Below are 13241 nucleotides of genomic sequence, written 5' to 3'. Positions count from 1 at the left end.
ACATTTCACCCCACACGTCCTCTATCACTTGCTATATGTGGCTGTCTCGTCAGGCATTCTCACGCACCTTACAGTCTGATCCCACAAAAGCTCAATGGGGTTAAGATCCATAACACTCTTTTCCAAATATCTGTTGTCCAATGTCTGTGTTTCTTTGGCCACTCGAACCTTTTCTTTGTGTTTTTTTGTTTCTGTTTCAAAAATATAGAAATTCTTCCTCATCATCACCATCATCAAAAACATGATTTGAAACAAAGCTTTATTGGGAATATTAATTCATATTACCATTATGAAATGGTAATATGAAATGGTCATCCTTTCATACTTGAATGGCAAGGGCCATGCGCATATAAGTATAAAAGGATGATCATCTATACTATGGATTCATATTAACAGACTGCAATTAAAAATGTTACCCTAAAAATGTGGTTAAATCAAAATTAACAGTTTTTTTTTTCCAAGTAAAATTTTTTTTAATCTAAAGTAATATTCCATATTCAATACAAGTTAAGATCAATCGACAGCATTCCTAGCATAATATTGAATATTGAAATCTGGGTTACAGTGAGGGAAATACATCAACTTTAAAATACTCACTGTTTCAAAAGACAAAAATAGGTGTGTTAACATGTTTTTAATGAGATAAAATCACACTAAACCTTTTCTGTGTAAAGTTAGGGTTAGGCTTCGTTACCGTGACAATGTAATGTCAACAAACCCTATAACACATTATATTTAACTGAGGAATTAATGCAGTGCTTTATAAAATTACAAGCTTCACATTTCTGCCTTTAAACTATCCAAGAATTGACCTCATTCACTTCCATTGTAAGTGCCTCACTATAGCCTCGATTTTTTTTTTTTTAAGAACAGCAAGTATGAGTCAAAATAGTTTTTTGTGGTATTATGCCACAAATACTATCGATTGAGCTTAACTTCTTTTGAATCTGGAATATTTATTTAACATCACAGAATCAACCTGATTAGATTAGGTTACACTAACAAAACTACTTTTTAAAGGTTAGAGTAGAACAGGCAGAAAATATCTCATTCAGGTAAACATTATATGACCAAATAAACGCTGTGCAACTTCATTGTCGTCCAACCGTATAATAGCGCCGCTCATACAGCGCATGTTGTCTCCCTCAAGCGGCAAAATAACGCAACTACCTCTGTCTTTGTACAAGGTTAATTATTGAACTTGTTGCTCGGCACCACCAACCATACACGCCCGAAGGTAACCGTGAGTCAAGACGCGTTGGCAAGCTATGCCCAGCAGCTGTTGTGTCTTATCATGGGTGACTTTAGTGAGCGCCATGGATCTGTGAGTAATACTGACACAAATCTATCTGTTGGCCCTTATAGAGAGGACGACATCAGAGTGCTTTGTCAGAAAGTTGACGATGGGGATTTTGGCGAGGAAATACACTTGCAAACACGATCTGAAGTGCCGGTGGATGAGGATGATGACGCGGAGGATTGCCGCCAGGTAAACGGCAGTGTGTTTGACGGGGTTTATGAGCCGGTTAAGACAAGCGACGTGGACCGTGATGATGATGATGGTGGTGGCGATGGTGATCAGGACACGATGGCAAACACATTTCAGATAGGTAACCTGATCTTCACTATTACACAACGAGCAGATAATATAGTATTAGACATAACTCGAAAGTGTCTGTTTCTATGGCAGTGTGACTGTGATCTCTTTAGCTGTGACTCAGTCGAGAACAGTTACAATGAATCAAGCCCAAACTAAATTTCAGCCAAAATACCATAGTTACTACAGTTATTATTACTGCAATAGACTGTGGGAACTCTGCCATTACTGTCATAAATAATAATAATTATAAAATAGCTTTAAAATCAAACGAATTAAACAACTTGACAGAAGGATTCTGAATGCTTCGTACACTGCTTGAAGGAGATCCCATTTTAATTTATCACGATTTTACCGTATTAATAATAATTTTAGTGATAACCTGCTGGGTTACCTTGGTATCTTTTTAAGGGATTATGAAAGCTGACAAGAGGGTAACATTGTATCAAGCCCCTTACAAACATTCACCATGGTTTACATTCCACCAAAATACAGTGGTTACAACAGGTAGCAGCAAGTTTTTTGAAGAACTGAGAAGTTTTTTGAAGAACTGAGAAGTTTTGATATTCATTTTGTAATTTTGTTTAGTTTTTGTTTTGATGACAGTGGTGGCTAATACAAAGTTACCAATAAATTGTAATAATAACTTTAGGACAACAATGGTATTGTGTCCGAAACTGGTTACAGTGGTCATTTTTGTACAGGAATCACTTGCACTGCGTAGTTTGGGTATGACTCAGCGTTTTTCTTTTCTTTTTTCTTTAGACAAGCAAGCCCTTACACAAAGGTACTGTGGCAGTACCAGTACAGTGAGAGAATAACATGGTGATACCATGGTACTTTGATGTGTACTATGGTACTGAATGATTATTAGTATCACGTACTATTGTATTTACATTAGGGATGCACCGATGTATCGGTTGCCGATAGTTATCGGCCAATTAATGACCAAATTAAATCCATCGGCAAAACGGTTTAAGAATGAAAACACTGATATGAAAAACCGATGGTGGTTCATTTAGAATTAATTATCATCACACTTTGTAAAAACTCTTTGAATTCAAACAAACAATTCAGAATGTAGAAGGGTTGGTGCTCCAAAGAACATGTCAAATTGAATTTTTATTCTTTCTCGTTCTCATATTAAGAAGAAAACAAACTTTGTTACGTGACACTTGTGAAATCAGCATTTACCTATACATGATGAGGTAAATCCATCCAAATGATTTGAAAGCAGCAAACTTTGATTTCTGAGACATTGGTTTGATGTCCATTAAAGCTGCACAATTGAATAAGTTTGAAATCACAATAAGGTCTTGTGTGACTACAAAAGCTTGAAAGGCTGCATTGAAAAATAGTCTGTAATCAGCACTTCAGTCAGGGCTGTGTAAGCAAGCGGCACCCTCTAGCGATGTCGAAGGCATTTTCCATTATCCATTACACTGCTGTAAATCTTTAAAAGGCATTTTATTAATTTGGCAACTTTTTAATTTTAATTGATGTGGTTGATATTTCTGTGGAATTGACCAATATAATATGAATTTGTAATGTTCTATTAGATACAAAACAAACATGTAAAATGTACGTTCTGTTGTTTTGAACTGCAAAAACCGAAGTGCAAAATTCTTTAATTATAAATAAAGTTTTTTTACATCAAGCATCTTGCTATGATATTTAGCTATTTTTCAATATTTGTTTTATCTTCTATATATTTTTCATTATGGCCCTCCTTAAAGTTTTGGCCTGTACATGTTCAATAGATCCAATCCATGTTTGTTGGAAATTACTTAACTCTTTCCCTGCCAAACAAGGAATTTTCCGGGTTTTATGAAAAAACGCTTCCCCGCCAAACACGGAATTTTCCGGTTATCCGTGTTTTAGGTGGTATACGGTAAGGAAGACCCGCGCGCATGTTTTGAAAGAGTACGCAACTCTTTGATCAAAGAAACAGACTGCGATCGCCTCAAACGTGAAGAAGTGGAACACCATACTAATACTAAAGCACTTGTTTGATAAAAATGCCTTTTTCTCAGCTTTTTGTCCGAAATGTTGTTTTTGACAAAACCTACCTCTGTTCAAGTGGCAATAAAAAAAGAACAAATGAAGATAAAATAAAATCGTTTTTTTTTTGCCTAAAAGCAGAGGCTCATATCTTTATTTTGATATATAGCATCTTCATATATTCATGGAAGAAAATATTCTGTGGGCCATTAAAATTTAGCGAAAATCGTCAAAAACCCTGGAGGTGGCTGGCAACTTTTTTTAAAAACGCTGGCGGGGAAAGAGTTAATGTTAGAACAAAAGCTTTTGTACCTCTTTTTAAGTTTTTAAAACACACTTCCTGAGCAAAAGAGTGATCTGATGACAAAATAAGGTAAGTGGCATAATATCGGTATCAGCCAGTGGTTATTTGTTAAAATCGGTATCTGCCTAATATGTTCATATCAGTGCATCCCTAATTTACATGGTACTGCAAATACCTTGGAGCTACTATGGTACATGCCCCAAAATCTGGTAATACCATGGTACTTTTTGTTAGTGCCACATTAGTGCTGCAATTCTGGTGTTAAGCGTTCAGACAAATAGTCTGTTGTTTCGCAATTGTCTTATCACTTACAAAAAGAATGTAGTGAAATATATTTACAAAGGGCAATGTTCTTCTAACCAGAAATTGTTTAGTAGTACTGACATTGTGGGGAAATCTGCACCAGGAAATAGTGTCCTTTTTCTCATTGTTCTCGCTGGAGTTGTTTTTGTACTCTCTTGTTTTTTTAACCCAAGCCTGTATTATTGGGCATGTGTTACTGTATGTTCCAGGGCCCCTGGTCTTTGAGTCAAGCCCACGTCTTTAGGGGACATTTGATACAGTTTGGCTTTTGTCCAATGTTGGCAACCTCATGACCTGATTGGGCATGGGCTCAGCTCACCGACAGGTAGTAAAGTTGTGTACCTTTGGCTACATAATCATTGCTGGCACATTTTATATTGTTTCAGTGTCAAAGTTAAACAGTGTGTTGAGATTCATGCTGTTCTGCTCGCTCCATGTCATTCCACTCAAAGATCAAAATTCAGATCACACCCAACAAAGCCAAATCATGCTGTGTGCTTCTCATATCTCATGTCCATCATTTCTGCAAATGGTTTGTCTACTAAAACTGTGGTTTTGAAGTGATTTTACATGCTGTTCCACTGAACAAACATTCTGGAAAAACATCTCTAATCAATAGAGCTGCAAATTTATTGAAAAATAATGTGCCATATCGCAATTTAGATTTTAATTATATTAGAATACTATATTATTATTCACCTTGAGTCGATTCCAAAAAAGTGAGTGAAATCTGAAGTGGACCATCACCCAATATTCCCTTTTAAATCCAGGTACATGGTGAAGGCTAAGAGACGTGGGTTCATTTTAACTCGGTTCAGTTTTGGGTCAAACTGAAAGAGCTCTTTAGTTTGATTTAATTGGGGAAGTGGAGAACAAGTGTGAACATCCTAAGGACCCACTTTATATTAGGTATCTTTAACTACTATGTACTTAAGTATTTGACACAATGTACTTATTAAGTACATAAGTGTTGTTGCATTGTACTTCCATTTAAAGTACCTGCTTTTAATTACATCTGTAGTTACACTGTTATACTTACCCCTAAACTTATCCCAACCCTTACCCTAAACACTAACCCTAACCCCTATGCCTAAACCTAGCAAATGTGAATCTTGTGAGGATTTTGCAGAACAACATGTAGTTATACAATAAATATATTGTATTGTATGTATTTTAATGTTAGTACATATTAGTTAAAGACACGTAGTATAAACCCACCCTAAAAGATTGTTTTCATTGGCAGTGCTGTTTCAATGTGATATTATGCTTTTCATAAATGATTAGATAAATGTTTATCATATCACAGTATTTGTCAAATAATTGCAGTATGATTTTTGGATCAAATCATGCAGCCCTTATATTGGAATTATTGACAAATTCCAATGCTCTTAATGATGCTAACCTGTTTTGTTATATTCATCCACAGAAAAGAAGCAAGCATGTCCAGGCCTGGGTCTCCTGTACAGTTTGTTAGCATCCGCCTTTTTCTCTGTTGCTGCTCTACTGGTGAAGAAAATTGAGGGCATTCACGCCATCGAAATCAGTGCGATTCGGTGCTTCTTCCAGATGCTATTTGTCATGCCAGCCATGATATATTACAAGTATGAATCTATTAACTGTATCCAATACCATTTGGCTTTGTTCACACTTACTGCACCTTATTCCAATTTGTTTTTCAAATCTGATCTTTAGTTAAAAATGATACGTGCATTGGTAATGAATTGAGCATCAGCATGAGTTTTACAACATAATCAAATGGGAAATCGATGCTCTGCTTCCAAAAATGAATGTACCCTGGCCTGAAATCAACCCCATTCTCCCTAGTTACTTACAAGCACCATCCCCCATCAGATATTTTTGCATCAATTCCAATGTGTTTACCGTTCCCTCTAGTGCTACTGAGGAAACCTCAGAGACAAGGGTTCTGGTCTCATGGAATCCAGGAAGAAATACCCTTATTTGCAGTAGCACCATATTCGATTTTTGACGTGAATGAAAATGAGGTTGTGATACAATTACAGTCCCTTCAATGACATGAATTGTATAAAGCTTCTAGATCAGAGGTGCCCAAACTAGGGCCCGCGGCCCAAAGTTGGCCTGTGATGATCTTTCATTTGGCCCGCCTTGCCGTAGATGACAAGAGGGAATAAAACTGAAAAAGAAAAATATACGGCATTGATGCAGCTCTTCGTTTTTAATTAATCTTTTTGTTTTAACAGCTTATTTGAAAAGTAGAGAGTATAAGGGATTACATTTTTTTAAATGTATTCGTAGTTCAATGACCTTTATATAAGTGCTGTCTGAAAGTTCGCTCCATTGGCCATCCCAGGTGCCACCCAAAATCTTCACTATGATTGGCCAGCTCCAAAGTCAGAGGTGGTCATTCAATACCACCAGACTAAACCTAGTTGGTTTAAAATGGAGCGGGAACTGAAGCAGTGTCAAGAAATGACAGGTAATTAGGTGGATTATGCTCAATAGTTGGGCCAGTTGCCATGTAAAATCCTGGGCCGATTTCTCTTCCCAGTCCAGTCCTGAGACAAGCACTATAAGTGAACAGACCAGGACTCACAAAAATCCCTTTTCTGCCCTGCCAGCTAGACAAACACAGTAATGCATTAAACTAATTTCATCATCTTATTCTGGCTAAACCCTGTTTTGGGGTGTGTATAACATCTGTGAAATCCATGTCCTGAAAAGGACAATGTGTAGCCTAGGTCAATGATAAGAAATATCTTTTGTATCTTCTTTGTCACAAAACAAAACAATATCCTACTTGATAGTATTACTCAGTATTGCTCAGAACTACTGTGTGTTTAATGTGAGATGATGCAATGTTCTTAAAGAGACAGTAACCATGTTTTAAGAGATGCTTACATTTAGTCGTTTAGCAGACATTTGATCCAAAGTGACTCACAATTGAGAAAGAGACACAGCATACATATAAATTGTATTGAAATCAATTATGTGCATTGTGCAAGTACAGGACGCTTGATTTTAATTTTAGAGTTCTGTGTGTTTTGTAGTATTAATATTTAATTTTGCAATGTTGATATATGCAATGTTTACTTTTGGCTCACTGCCCTCAATCATGGCCCTTCGTAGGAAAAAGTTTGGGAACCTCTGTTCTAGATCACATCTAATTTTCTACAACTTGCGTTTTCTGAAGTTTTTCGTATAATGAAATTTCTTTGAAAGATTTTGTCAATGTTTCGTCAGCAGAACGATCCAAAACACTATAAACAACAATACAACTTATTGAAGAGACTGTAAATCTATCCCTCAAAACCTCATTGTCATTCACCTCACAAGCAAATTAAAGATGGCTCTACTGTGGTTTTACCTGCTGAAGGAATGTGCTCTTCACTGAACCAGTCAGGTTGGTCATTTGTGTCTAAACGAGAAGAGATGTCTCATTTATGAACTAACTGAATGTTGTGATATACTCATTCGCAAACTAAATGAATGACTCGTCATCTCGTTTGTGAACGAGGATCTGCTGACTGACTGAATGAGAAGAGGCAAGTCGTTCGCTTAGTTCGGCATGTGAGTAAATCATATTCAACAAGGAGAGAAAGGGGTGAAATGCAGACAATTTTATAGGTATGCACAAAACATAACTCCCAGTTTATGAATGTGTAAAAAATTACTGAAGACCATATACAATGCAAGTTAAAATAACACGAATTACGAATGGAATTGTTGTGCATTGGTGCACAGTGTAAGATATGTAGGCTTTTCTTGAAAGTTTTCTGTGTATCGGTAAAAGTCAAGCACCGTAATTTTACAAAATGTAGGAAAAATAAGACCTGCTATTTTTGTTGAAAACATTTATGGTGTTTATGGTCTTCGTACATTTGTAGACATACACATTTTTCAAAGATTGACAAAAGCATGACCCAATAGCATTAGAGTGTTGTTGGTTTGACCTGCTGAATGAATACACCTCTCACTGGTCATTTGAGTCTGAACGGGATGAGACATTTTGTTCATGAACGAACTGAATATACTGGTACACTTGTTCGTTAACATTCATTTAGCACTTTGCAGTACTGAAGTATCTTAGTATGTTTCTTGATGCGCAAATTTCATTTAACACTTTGCAGTACTGAAGTATCTTAGTATGTTTCTTGAGACGCAAATTTTAATAAAAAATAATTCGACTTGTTCTGGTTGTGAAATACTCAGTGCTCTTGGTTCAATGTAAATAATCATTCAGTACGCAATGGTGTAATTAGCAGAAATGGTCAGTAAATGAATTGATGAATGAATCTGAATTAATCTTTTTCTTTGAACACATTTCAACAGATTAGTCACTGACATGAATCAAAATCACCACCATTACTGTGAATAAGATAGATTCACATAAACGTGGTGAGTGCGATTCGGAGGATGTATTTTCGCTCTAAAATAAAAATATTACCCCACTGACGGGTACGTTTAGGGTTAGGCTTTTCAATTAGGGAGTATGGTTGATAAAATAAGCATTCCTTTTGATTGTATTACATAATTTACAAATAAACAACTAAAACTAATTTTTGGAGCCATACTGTGGACATTTTGCATAAGTAACACTTCCAGCTTCAGACAATGGGGGCAGTGGTTTGAATTTCGATACACACAGACCGATTTCAACAGTAAAACTTTTGACTCTTTTCAGCAAATTCTGTGTCTTTTTACAAACTCAATCCAAACCACATCCATATGTGGTCTGACACCTGATTAAAATCAGATTTTGTTTTAATGTACTGTATCTAGAATATATTTGGAGATTTTTCTAATTTGGGACATTGTAACATACAAAGTGTGCAATATTGTCTAAAGCTGTATCCAAATACACTCATTTAGTGAATAGGAATAAGCGGATGAGTCCGCAGTTTTGGAAATGTGAATATATGAATGTATTTAATGCCTCTGTTGCTTATGTTCTCTCAAGCTTCTCGTAAGTTCGACACTATGGCGGGATGTCATTATGGACAGTTTTCAGTCCTCTCTTTACTCACTGACATCTACTCTCAGTTATTTAATGAAAACTTGTGCTGATGCTTATGTTGTTGCTTACCGAAAATGTATTACACTCTAAATGTCAGATCTGATTTCATCACTTACAAAATAATATAATATATTTTATTCTTAATTTTCCAGAACTGGGTTTTTGGGACCAAGAGGAATGCGGATCTTCCTGTTTCTCAGAGGGTTCCTGGGATCCAATGCCATGATCTTGTTGTATTACGCAATCATGCAGATGTCTCTAGCCGATGCCACAGTTATAATGTTCAGCAATCCAGTTTTCACAGCTTTGCTGGCTTGGATATTCCTCAAAGAGAGATGCACAATATGGGATGTCATTTTTACTATATTTACACTTACCGGCGTCATACTCATAGCGAGACCTCCCTTCCTTTTTGGTGGCGAAGTGCCAGGAATCGAAGGAGACTACACCAATCACATCAAAGGCACGGCGGCCGCCTTCACGGGTGCTGTTGGGGCGGCGTGCACAATGGTGATCTTGAGAAAAATAGGGAAAAGCGTTCATTACTACCTCTCAGTTTGGTACTATGCAGTCCTGGGACTCATTGAGTGTGTCATTGTCTTGTTTATCTTGGATGAATGGACCATACCATCCTGTGGATGGGACCGGTGGACCCTTATGGCAATCGGGCTGCTCGGCATAGCCGGCCAGGCGTTCCTCACCAAAGCCCTGCAGATTGAGAAAGCAGGGCCAGTTGCACTGATGAGGACGATGGATGTGGTCCTGGCCTTCATCTTGCAGTTCCTGTTTCTCAACCGCAAACCGACATGGTGGAGTCTTGGAGGGGCATTGTGTGTGATCAGCAGCACTAGTGGGGTGGCCATAAGGAAGTGGTACACCAGTACAAGACAAAAGAGCTGATCACAAGTTATGATTATATTAGAAGATACTGTATTTTATATGTTTGCTACAGAAAATTGGTACATTATATACCAAAGAAGCTATTTTTACTGTTATAATTTACAGCAAATATGTATTTTTATGACATTTTCTAGTTTTGTAGTTTCTTAAATTATTATTTTTACGTTTACCAAATGGAGATTATTCCAGTCTAGACAATAATAGACTGCTGGTCAAGACTTAAGTTCGATAAGTGTAAAAATAAAATAAGGCTCTTTAGGAGTAGTTCAACCAAAAATACTAATCATTTACTCAACACCATGTCCTTCCCATATGAGCCTATATGACTTTCTTTCTTCTGTGAGACACCAAATAAGATGTTTTGAAGAATTAACAAAGATGTTCATACAGGAAATCAAACTCAATCTGCTGAATAACTGACAAGCATCATCCCCCATCAGACATATTTGCATCAATCCAAATGTGTTCACTTTTCCCCGTAGAGCTTCTAATACCATGTGGTATGTGCAATCTTCGAGACATGGGTTCTGGTCCCATGGAATCCAGGAAGTAGTCATGTTCACATTAACAATGGTGAGTGCGATTCGGAGGTTTAATTTTTGCTCTAAAATTAAGTTTTTACTCCACTGATGATTAGGTTTGGGATTTGGGTTAGGGAGTCATGCATTCCAGTTGACTGTATAGCATTATTTACAACTAACAGTACAACTCGTTTTTGGTGCCACCATGTCGACTTTTCACCTCAACAATATTTTCAGCCTCTGGGGGCAGTGTTTTCGAATGTCAGGAAGAACAGTCCGGTTTCAGCAGCAGTTTTGATTTACTGTGCCGAATTCAGTGTGATCACTCTGGAATTTCTAAGCCGCTCTTTTCTACACAATGAAAGTGAATGCAGATGGATGCTGTTGAGCTCCAAAAAGGATAGAAAAGCACCATTAAAGTAGTTCTTTTGAAAAATGTGCCAGGTTTTACATGCCGATCCTCATTGGTTGCTGCATGCCTTGTAACTAGTCGCTAAATATGCTGTACAAATGAGATTTGAAAGCTACAGCAGAGAGATTTTCATCAAGAAACGACTTACATGTTGGTCTGTTTAACACAAGCTACAGTATTGTGTGACTTTCAATATAGCTTTGTAATTTGTGGTGTTCAGCATCATCCATCCACATTCACTTCCATTACATGGAACAGAGCACTCAAGACATTCTGCCTAACATCTCCTTTTTTCGTTTCTCAGAAGAAAGGAAGTCATCCAGGTTTGGTACAACATGAGATGACAGAATGGATTGAACTATTCCCTTAAAAACCTCTGCACTTTGTCATTAGCAATGTACTTTAACTAGCATTACTGTTAAAAGCAAGACACAAGGGCAACAGGTTGTCTGAATATTTTAGCATGCTCAAACTGAAGTTAGTTCTGAGTTGTATGTCCTTAAAACTGAATATGCAATAAGCAAACTGTTCTGAACCTTTATGAACCTCTGCTTTGAACTCTATCTTTGTGTACCTTAGACGCACAACTCTACTGCACAAATATTAGCTAGATTATTTATTAATTTATGGGGCATTTGCCTTGACAAGATTAGTCAATATGAGATGCTATTCCTATGACCATCATTAATAGCTCTTCTGAAGTTTAGAGACTCCTTCCCTTTACATTTATTTAATTTGATGATACATTTTATCATGATATTTAAAACTGTTTGTGTAAACTGACCTGGAAGCACTTTACACAGGGGTCCCACTGTCATGGAAAACCTGGAAATGTCAGGGCATTTTTATATTATGATATCCAGGCCTGAAAAAGTCATGAAAATGACTAAAATCTTAAAAAGTAATGGAAATGTCTAAAGCTAATAATTTTCTAGTTTTGCTCTGTTTTAAAGTGTTTCATTAATTAGATATTGCTCATAGTGAGCGATTGTGTAAATTTAATCCTGCCCACAAGTCAGCTTGAAACTTCAGTCTCTCTGTTAGAGATATTTGTACACTTTTAAATACAGTATTATAGTTTAAATCTATTCCAAGTATTTGAAACTGACATACAAATGAAAATCAGCCTCAGAAATCTTCAGAGGGACTGGAAAAGTCATTGAAATTAATTGGTCAAAAAGTGGGAACCCTGTTAACACTGACTCAGTTTGTCAATGTACCTTTATTAAAGGCACTTACCAAGAATTGTTTACCGATACTGCACCTCCAGTTAATGCTGCCTTAAAACATTTTATCTAATGACATATCTGTTAAAAATCTGTTTATGTAAGAGCAGATCCCTCCATGTTATTTATTGTGATTCATTTAAAAAATACCTGCTGTAGATTTCACCTTGCATTTTTATATGACTTATTTTCTGAATGTTAGTAGTTGTAATAAATCAAAGAATCTTACTTTGTTGAGTTCTTTTTTTTCTTCTGTAACTACAGAGCCTTTAAATCTGTTCAACCTGTTATGTCATGTGTTTTTGACCCCTGCAAAGTGCTTAAGAAGGATTATAGTTGCATACTTATGGATTTTCTTTTCTTTCTCCCATTATTTTATGATTTAGGCCTTTGACTGGAGTACATAAATAACTTTCTTCATCCTTTCTGCATATATAAAATGTTCTGTATAGGGATGCACCAAAGTATTGGCTGCCGATATTTATTGACCAATTATTGACCAAATTAAAACCCTCAGCATAATTGGTAATAAGCATGACATTGCTAATGTGAAAACCGAAGGTTTATTTATTATTAATTAGTAACACAATTAGTAAAAACTCAAACTGTGAATTCAAATGCACAAACCAGAAATAATAATAGCCATAAGATAGGTTGGCACCCCTACAACAAAGTCAAGGTATTGCAGTGGCCATCACAAAGCCCTGACCTCAATCTGAAAAGCAGAACTGAAAAAGCACATGTGAGCAAGGAGGCCTACAAACCTGACTCAGTTACAGCAGTTCTGTCTGGAGGAATGGGCCAAAATTCCAGCAACTTTTTGTGAGAAGCTTGTGGAAGGCTACCCAAAATGTTTGACCGAAGTTAAACAATGTAATGGCAATGCTGCCAAATACTGTCAAAGTGTATGTAAACTTCAGACCCCCAATGACCAAAGAAAAGAAAAAAGAAAATATATATATATATATATATATATATATATAT

General features: G+C 36.5%; 1 protein-coding gene across 1 annotated transcript; it reads left to right on the top strand.

The window, feature by feature from the left end:
* The first annotated feature begins 1200 nt into the window (after nucleotides 1-1200).
* On the top strand, nucleotides 1201-12446 carry LOC127626402 (solute carrier family 35 member G1-like). Its single transcript, XM_052102140.1, has 3 exons — nucleotides 1201-1610; nucleotides 5632-5806; nucleotides 9351-12446. The coding sequence occupies exons 1-3, from the start codon at nucleotides 1295-1297 to the stop codon at nucleotides 10096-10098; spliced, it is 1239 nt and encodes a 412-aa protein (XP_051958100.1). The 5' UTR covers nucleotides 1201-1294; the 3' UTR covers nucleotides 10099-12446.
* The last annotated feature ends 795 nt before the right edge of the window (nucleotides 12447-13241 follow it).

The sequence above is a fragment of the Xyrauchen texanus genome, chromosome 33 (assembly GCF_025860055.1).
Source record: "Xyrauchen texanus isolate HMW12.3.18 chromosome 33, RBS_HiC_50CHRs, whole genome shotgun sequence".
NCBI classification, from domain to species: domain Eukaryota; kingdom Metazoa; phylum Chordata; class Actinopteri; order Cypriniformes; family Catostomidae; genus Xyrauchen; species Xyrauchen texanus.
The sequence above is the reverse complement of the archived record's forward strand: the minus strand, read 5'-3'. Positions and strand labels throughout refer to the sequence as shown.